Raw genomic sequence first — 10,167 nt, forward strand, 5'->3', positions numbered from 1 at the left:
CAACTTTTAAAAAAAATTAAAAATGCCATCCAGTTTGAGAATCGAACCGGGGACATGAAAACATTAATAACAAACACTTTTGCCACTCCACCACTTCAACATTATGCTTAAATGGTGCACTCCAATTTTATAACGGGATGCACTCTATATTTTATATATAGAGTTACACTATTATTTCGAAACTCAGGGGGTTCCCGTGCACCCCCTACTATTAACGTAAATCCGCCCCTGGGTACGACCCGCCAACTACAAACACGAACCGTTTTGCAGTCTGCATTTGGCTCTCAATGTGTTTTAGCCCGGGAACCTGTAAACACGACCCGTTTGCATTATTAAAACAGAACCCGTTAGAACTGATGGGCCTAGGCCCAACTATTATAGGACCGGGCCGGGCTGGGCCAGGCCTAGGCCCAGTTTATATGCACTTCTGAAAAACGTTACATTGCAATCTAATTTTAGAAACTTTTATACGTTTTTAAACCTTTTATACATCAAGTAATACTAGAAAGCATCCATTTTACCTAGTTTTAACGTTCTCCCATACAAAGGGTACTTTAGTAATTTCCTAATTCGATCTACCATGTAGGTACAACAGCTTTATTCCCTTCATCCCTTGGAAACCATCATGAAAACAGCGCGATCAAGTGGCGACACGGACCGGAAGGTAGCCCGGTTTGAGCCCAGGGCCTGTGTGAACTCCTTTCGTCTCTCTAACTCGTGATCCTATAATTGCTTCATGTTGTTTTTGTTTCGATAAATTCAAGTCCTTTTTCTTATCTTGCACTTTTCTAGAAGGTTCTGGAAGACGGCTTCGGTTGGTTACAGAAGTTGAAGAACTGGGTCTCGGGTTTGACGAGCTGGCAGAATTTGTTAGAACCTTTTTGGTGCTTGGAGCCATAGAAGCGGTCCGTGGTCTGTTTGGTGTCTTGCTAGCTGATGTAACCTGTCATTTTCAATACATCAAATTAGATTATAGTTTTAACGAATGAAAAGACTGCTGAATTACATTTTATAATTCTTATACCTTGCTGTGATCTAAAGAGCGAACGGATTCTTTGTAGAACGAAGGCATCGGTGTCGCTTTAAAGTTGAGATTTTTTCTAGACTGTGTCGTCTCTGCAGCAGCCCTTTTTTCCTGATAATTCAAATAAATGAATTAATAAATAGTTTAAGTAAATTTCATATTAAATGTTTATCTTGCCTCTTTCCTCCTTTCTGCTCTTTGATCACTCTTAAAATTGAAACCGGTGGCAGTCTGATTGGCAGCATGTGGTTTACTCGGAGAAATAACAGTCGATTTAGTCCTGTTAGTTAACAGAAAACGATGATAAATAAATACTTTTCGTTTTCCATAAAGGGAAGTTTATTAAAAAAAGAACCTGTTGATAGTTTCTCGTGCTCGTTGAAGAGACTTTTCTGGTCTAGATTCTTTAACAATGCTGCAAAAAAAGCGAAACGTATGAACATGTAACTTATATAACCATTGGAAGTAGGCTTGTAAATGAACCGAATGTTCAGTGAACCACCGTTCAGAGGTAAGTTCGTTTATGTTGTTTATTTAATAAATGAACGGGACATTAACAAAAGTGTTTGTTCATTTAGTAAAACGAATGAACATGAACACATGTCTCATTCGTTCATTTAAGTTTGTAAATGTTCGTTTGTTTACGTTCATTAATGTTCGTAAGTTTATGTTTGTTTCCTTCATTTACCTTCATTAACATATTCATTTAAATGGTTTAGGCCCATTACAACTTAGTCTAGTTTTAATAACTTTTTAGGCCTATCAAATTGTTACTCACAGTTACTTTTAATTTGTTTAAGCTCAGTTATGTTTGTTTATCTGTGTTCAGTTATGTTCATTTGTTTACGTCGTGTACGTTAGCTTACACTGTTACTGAACGAATTAACAAGAAAATTTTCGTTTGTTTAATTGGTCGTCGTTTATCAGACGTTCGGTTAAAATTAAATGAGCAAACACAAACATGATCCATCCGTGTTTGTTAACAGGCCATATTGAGTACCTTTTATTTGGTGGAGGTAATTTCGCCTTCGGGAAACTTGTACTTGATTCCTAACAGAAGAGATTCATTCATTAACATTCACTAATAGTACGCCAATATCATAAATGATGTCATCATATGCAATGTGATTTATGTAACAACCTAATAGAGCAAGTGATAATATATAGTTTAAAGATAATATTAAACTCACCTCGGACTTTGAAGTTTTTCTTCCTGAATGTGATATGGCACTAGCAGGTCTAGTTGACTTCTTTACTTTTGGTGAGCCCTTGATTTCCCTTGTTTTTGTTTTAGAAGTAACATTAGATGCTTCACTGGAAATGATTCTTGAAACCCGAGTAATATTGGTTTGGCCTTTCGGTTTTGGCTTTGGATGTTTTGTTTCTGATGCAACATCCACCTTTACAACCGAATCATAAAGGGTCACTTCTGTAATTTCTTCACTTTTGACCAAATTGACATTTGCAGTTTCCGTCTGATGTGTTTCTTCAAGCTTAAGATGATCTGGATCACTTATTGTTTGGTCAACACGTAAACTTTCAATGTTTGGATTTACGCATATCTCAATTTCGGTTTCTTTGTTATAACGGAAATGACCAGAACTATGAGGGCTCTCATCAAAGCAAGTAAAATGCTTGCTGTCATTGCCGTTTTCTGATTCTTGTAAATCATGCAGATCATCATTTTCACTGGCAGGTAATTCTCTTTCATCTTGATTTTCGGAAGAGCTTTGTTTCAGAAGGGCTTTTCTTCTAAAATGAGCCTCAAAATACGCCTTTTTCTCGGTAACTGAACCTGGTTTTGAGTATTTCTCAACCTCTTCAAGATACCGATTGTGTGAAAACGATGATCTTCTTTCCCATGATAAAGATTCGGATTCAAATCTTCCAAATGAGATTGAACCAGAGTGCAAGAGATCTGCCTGTCCAATTGAAGTGATTTCAAGATATTGAGTTAGAAAATATGTGTAAAACTACTTATGTTCAGTTAGTGTTTTTACATTAGCAAGTAGCTATACTCAGTGTTGTAAAAATCGTGATTAGTCACCCGATTAATTGGTGATAAATTGCTAACCGGTAAGCTACCGATTTGATTTCACCTAATCGGACCAACAAATCGGTAGTCGGTCAAAGGCGGTCCAAATCGTCTTATTAATCCAATTCGATTAATAAGTTTCAAAAATTATATACTTCGTATAAAATTTTGAATAAATTTCTATATATACATATAGACATTTTATAGACCATCACTTGCAATTAGCATTAATACACAATCTAATACTCAAGTTTATAGACAGTTACTTTCATGCAAGGTATCACATAGATGAGATCAGGCTTGTAAGCTTCGGCCGACATCAAATACATATACAGATCATATCTAGAGCAAATTTAAGCACTAATAATCTTGCCTTAAAAGGGGGGAATCATCTAATAGCCTACCAAAATATGAAAGTAGTAGTGATATTCGATTTGATACAAAAAGCATAAAATACTAGAAACCTAACGAACTAATCTAATTACATCAATTATATGATTAAATCACAATTACAACTGCTATCAAATAACATTAATTATATGATTAAATCACAATCCAACTGAATGCTACGTACATAGATGACATCAAAAGCAAATCTAATCACTAATCATCTTCAATTATACATTAGCTTGATTCAATCAATTATCAATTTAACAACCTCAATAGCAAATTGAACTTAACGTCCAAACTAAACGCAAAACTAACAGCAAAATCCAAGTCAACAGAAACCGGTGACCACTAGAAACCTAACAAACTAATCAAATATCATCAATCAACACAAGTAAATCACAATCGCAACAAACCAGATCCAGTAATCCGAACATAAAACACTATCACCTAAAAATTAAACCGAAGCAGTTCTTCGTTTCTACATACAAAACGCGTAATTAACTGTGAAATTCGATCCAATAAAAACCGTTAACTACTAGTAACCTAACGAACTAATCAAATAACATCAATCACACAACTAAATCACAATCGCAACAAATCGGATCCAGTAATTTGAACATAAAACACAATCACATAAAACCTAAACCGAAACAATTCTTCACTTCTTCAAACGAAACATGAAACTAAGTAACTAACAATTAATTCGATTCGATACAACCCGGTAACTACTAGAAACCTAACAAACTAATCAAATATCATCAATCACACAATTAAATCACAATCACAACAAATCAGATCACCTGAAAACTAAACCGAAGCCGTTCTTCAAACGAAATACGAAACTAACAATCAAATTCGATTCGATACAAAGCGGTAACTACTAGTAACTTATAAAACTAATCAAATATCATCAATCACACAATTAAATCACAATATAAAAAATCAGATCACCTAAACCCTAAACCGAAGCAGTTCTTCACTTCTTCATACGAAATGCGAACCTAACAATGAAATTCAACTCGATACAAACCGGTAACTACTAGTACCTAAGGAACTAATCAAATAAAATAACATCAACTAGACAATTAAATCGCAATAAGAACAAATCAGATCACCTAAAAGTAAACCGAAGCCGTTCTTCAACGAAATATGAAACTAGCAATTAAACTCGATTCTATACAAAGCAGTAACTAACTAACTACTAGTAACCTAACAAACTAATCAAATATCATCAAATCACACAATTAAATAACAATATAAACAAATCAGATCACCTAAAAACTAAACCGAAACAGTTCTTCAATTCTTCAAACGAAACATGAAACAAAGTAACTAACGATTAAATTTGATTCGATACAAACGATAACTACTAGTAACTTAACAAACTAATCAAATAACATCAACTACACAAAAAAATCACAATATAAACAAATCAGATCACGTCAAACCTAAACTGAAGCAGTTATTCACTAATTCATACTAATTAATACAAAATCAACAGTTAAATTCAATTCTAAACAAAGTGTTAACTACTAAAAACCTAGAGAACTAATCAAATAAAATAACATCAACTACAAAATTAAATCACAATTGTAACAAATCAGATCACCTGAAAAATTAAACCGAACCGGTTCTTCAAACGAAACGCGAAACTAACAGTCAAATTCAAGTCAATACAAACCGGTAACGACTAGAAACTTAACGAACTGATCAAATAACATCAATCACACAATTAATTCACAGTATAAACAAATCAGATCACCTAAAACCTAAACCGAATCCGTTCTTCACTAACTCATATGAATTAAAACGAAATCAACATTAATATTCAATTCGGTACAAACCGGTAACTACTAATAACTTAACGAACTAATCAAATAGCATCAACTTCACAATTAAATCACAATATAAACAAATCAGATCACGTAAAACCTAAACCGAAGCAGTTCTTCACTAATTCACACGAATTAATACAAAATCAACAGTTAAATTCGATTCTAAACAAACCGGTAACTACTAGAAACCTAACTAACTAATCAAATATCATCAACTACACAATTAAATCACAATGTAAACAAATCAGATCACCTAAAACCTAAACCGAAGCCATTCTTCACTAATTCACACGAATTAACACGAAATCAACAGTAATATTCAATTCTACACAAAGCGTTAACTACTAGAAACGTAACTAACTAATGAAACAGCATCAGATCTAATTACCTGAAAGTTAAACCGCAACGGTTCTTCAATTTTACCAGCCATTACGAATTCAACTTCAAATCATGAGTGTAAGCACACCGCTGCAGTTAATTGAAACAAAACGAGCATTAATTGATTAAAATGATTAGATATTTTGTTAGTAAATGAGTGATTTGAGAGGTGAAATGTTATTATTATTACGGAATAATAATAAGTGGTGTGATTGAGAGGAAGTTAGAAGATGAAGAGTGAAGATAAGTACATGTGATTTCGTTGTTAGGGTTCTTTGCTTGGAAGATGAGTATGTGTGTTGGTGAATGTGTGTGATGGAAGCAGTAGATTTGGAAGGAAGATTGAACACGAAATAATAAATAATAATAATAATAATATTTAGGGAGTTAGTGAGTGAATAAAAAGGTAACCATCATTACATTACCTGCTCTTTTTGTTGCCTTTGATTTTCATGCCTTGTTTTTTTTTATTTAACGTGTCGGGATACACTTGTATTTCAGTCAGAAAGAAAAAACTTTCATATAAGGCCAACGTTTGTGAATAGTTGACTGTATGCATGACAGTGCGGTGAGATAAATCGCGTCTAGTTTAAAGATCCAACTAGTGAAGGTCAACTACTCGTCTAATATCCCATCATCATCTGGTGTTGTCAAAACTACATGATCGAGGCAAGAATTAAACATGAGTCACATGAAACACCAGGTCTCTTTCTTATCACAAGTTCATTGGCCGCGTTTGTTTTCATGCCTTATTTCTTCTTCTGTTTTGAACATGTAAAAAATATATATGGAAACATTGTATTTCTTTAAACGGTCATTTGAATGACTGGCGGCTATTGGCCTACTTGATTATTTCAGTTTAATTAGTATGAAACTGTATGGTGCTAGCCTGGCACGTCTCCTAATGGAAGCTCGTACAGTAGTTTGTCCTATCAGTTGACGATCCGAAGACCATCCTCAAGAAGATACCCGCATGGTGATAAAACTTCCTAGGCCAACTTGGAACCTTATTATTACTTTTTTTACTTTTTTTTATATAGAACTTGAACTCAAGATATCCTTCTTTTAAATGAAATTTTGAATATCTCAACTCAGTTACTTGTGCGGGGAATAGGGATTATTGCATATTTTGCTAAATTATATAACAATAAAGGAAATAAATATAAATATCAAACTAAATATGAAATATGAATCAAAATTTGATATTTATTGATATAGTCACGTGTTTTTAATCGGTCTTTATATTTTATTACTATAGTGTATATTGTAAGTTTCAAACTTATTTGTCTATAATAGCAATCGTGACTAAATACAATCTTATGATTGTGACAATGTGGTACGTTTTACTCTATTACCATCCCTACTCTAATCAAAAGACGAAAGACATCTGTCGAAAATTCAAACTTTACTAGGGCGAGGGCGGGCATTAAATGAAAAAGGCTAATAGACTCGTGACGTCGAATGCGACATTAGAAAATTAAAGTGTGCGTTGAAAAATGCCTCAAAGTATGTCAATAAAGCTTGAGTATGACATGTTCGTCAATTGGGCTAATTAATCGCTTACTTCTAAGTATTCATCTTTTAGATAATAGAAAATTGAAAGTGTATGCCCGTAAGATGGAGAAGTTGTTAAACCATTGTGCTCGTTTGATGATTTAGTTAGTGAATGTCTCTTTGACTATATGATGGTAGTGAAAACCCCCTCCATAACATTTGGTCTTAAGTTTCGGGTTTAAAGGTCATATTAATAAAATTAGGATTTTCGGGGTTTCCCCACGTTAGCTGGTTTTCTTGCTGATGATGATCATGTGTGAGTTAGACATGAAACATAAAATTCAGTATAAACAGATGACATTAATAGAAAGACTAGCTCGGTTAATGGTTAATGAGGGTATTCCAATAAAAATGATTTGATTCAACGCATTTCTAGTTTTCTAAAAGAAAATTTTAGTAAACATTAAATGTGACATTTAGAAAGATCTGACCTTTAATGCCAAAAGATATAGTAAATGATACTTTAATGATAATAACAATAACAATACTATTGTTGTCGCTTGTGTGGCTATGAGACTACCCACTACAATGAATTTTCTTCCCAATCGATTGCCAAGTGAAGAAAAAGACAAAAATATTTAATAATTAAAAAATTGAAAATGGCATTATTGTTTACAATCGGTTCGTTCAAACGATTATGGTTTGCAAGTGGTTGCATAATTTTAAAATATATATATATATTGTACTTTTTAATATTCTTTAGAGTATTATTATTATTATATATTATTTATAATATTATTACTTTATTTATATTATATTATTTATTACATAATTTTTATTACCTTTTATATTCTTATCTTAACACAATATACGTTTGTCAATTTATTATTGGTTTCTTAGATTTTTTTGATAAACTTAATTATCAAAAAGATTTTTAATCTTTATTATATAATAAACAATAATTATTATCATATTGACTATAAAATATTAGTTTAGGTTGGGTTGTGATAGTGAGTCAAATGCTGGATTGGGTTGGGTTGTGTAGGTGGAAAAGAGATAAATTAGTTTTTTTAATAAAAAATTGGGTTGGATTGGGTTGGGTTATAATAGTGGATAGTCTGAGTGACGATTTTGACCCTTGCTTTTGGGTTGATCTTATCTACTAATAAGTAGTAATAATAGATAAAGACGAGGTCAATAATATGGTTATAAAGTCGGCATAACGATTTTAAAGGACGATTTTACGCCTATGAAGCCAACATCAAGATATCTGGGACCATACCATAAACCCACTACCACAATAATTTCATCAATAATTCTACACAAATCCAGTTCATAACAAAATTTATATATTTTCCCTCTTTTTGGCCTTGTTATCCATATAATAATAATTAATATGCTCAATCATAGTTTGAAACTTTTTACTCCATCCGTCTCATTATGTTCATATTTTTTTCCGTGTTTGTTTCTTTACAAATCTTTAATTTCAAAATTTATTAGCTAATTTTCAAGTTTACTCTTAAACACACACGACTAGTATTAATAAACAATATTTACTGTCATTTGATAAACAAAACTAGTAATCATTCAATCCACCTTAAACTTTGTGTTTTTCAAAACATGACACTTTTAGTTGGACGGATGGAGTAATTGAATGGAGTTTCGGAAAAAAGATCATTATTTAGCCTAAGAAGGTTAGAAATAAAGAGATTTTTGAGAATATTGTCCATTATTTTTTTTGGTACACCGGTAGAAATCGTAAAGCCAGATTTGCTTAAAATGAATGGATTAGAAACGTTCTCCTCCTCTCTACTGATGTAAATACTTTTTCCGGTCCGTCTAGTTTGTTCGGAGCCCATTATTTTATCTCATCACAACTTATAAATAATATATAATATATGTTTCATTTTTCTAATAAAATATTACCCAATTATTTTTAGCTATCACATATATGATATAATGATTACTTTTTAACGATTATAAACAACAAATCTTTTTATTGAAATAACGAAAGAAATTATATGTGTTCGAAATCTTGAAAGATAACAATCATGATTAATGGGTTTAAAATGAAAACATCCAAAGTCACATCACATAAACCAACAAGGTGAGTTCGTTTATGTGTTACTTTCATAGAACTCAGACTTGTGTGACATACAATAAGATTAATTATTATCCAAATTAATTGAATATTGTATTTATAATGTTCATTGTTTTACATATAATGTGAATCCAAGCATATTTAGTGGTCCTTATAATTTAGTGAATTTGATTGAACACCGAGGTACTAAATGAGGATGTATCATATATCTATGGAGTCCGTATCAGACATAATAGTCGATGTTGGGGAAGCATTAGGTATCAGCCTTCAGGGTTACGGATCAAAAGGATAGCATTTGTGTGAGGTTTATTAAGGATCAAAAGTACATCGGTTAATACTCTTTGGTTGGTGGAAACTAGAGAAGCAAACGGGCCAGCGTTGACTGGGATTCATGTAGCAAATAAACAAAATTTATTTTCGTTAATTTTCCTTTTTAAGTTTCATGTTCATTCGCTTTAGCTATTGGTTGAAGCTTGTTTTAACTTTTATTGTACTTTTTGGGCTTCTTATTTCTCGCTTGAGGTTTGTTTGTTTTTTTCATATAATTTGGCTTTTAAGAAAAATGTACAATGAGTTTGCAATTATAAAACTTTGTAACATGAATCTATTGTACTATTGTTTAAGTTAAAGTGGGCAGTGGATTGTTGGAAGGTTAATATTAAATTCCCAAAAATATAGTACAATACATTAATGCACATATAAGTAGGAAAAAAAGCAATGAATGTAGTATTGGTTTGATAACAATATCTCATCAACTTTGGAGGAGGGGGTTTTGGTATAGTGAAAGCAGCACTTCATGTGATGTTCCATTTAATCATCCAATAAAAGATGATTGGTGTTGTACTCGTTAAAACCGTGAAAATTGTTATGTCACGTGGTTCGTGAGCTCGGGCTTATGGAAGAAGATAAG

The 10,167-nt window shown here is 32.4% G+C and overlaps 1 protein-coding gene across 1 annotated transcript; it reads right to left on the reverse strand.

The window, feature by feature from the left end:
• Positions 1-451: 451 nt before the first annotated feature.
• LOC143548177 (protein WVD2-like 7) lies at positions 452-5,792 on the reverse strand. Its single transcript, XM_077039417.1, has 7 exons — positions 5,673-5,792; positions 2,215-2,946; positions 2,025-2,074; positions 1,380-1,439; positions 1,202-1,304; positions 1,025-1,135; positions 452-943 (listed from the first exon to the last, which is right to left on the reverse strand). Exons 1-7 carry the CDS (start codon positions 5,712-5,714, stop codon positions 641-643), a joined length of 1,401 nt encoding a protein of 466 aa, XP_076895532.1. The 5' UTR covers positions 5,715-5,792; the 3' UTR covers positions 452-640.
• Positions 5,793-10,167: the final 4,375 nt, after the last annotated feature.

This window comes from Bidens hawaiensis, unplaced genomic scaffold (genome assembly GCF_021521415.1).
Source record: "Bidens hawaiensis isolate Kalapana, Puna unplaced genomic scaffold, B.hawaiensis_p1.1 tig00014923_1, whole genome shotgun sequence".
NCBI lineage: Eukaryota > Viridiplantae > Streptophyta > Magnoliopsida > Asterales > Asteraceae > Bidens > Bidens hawaiensis.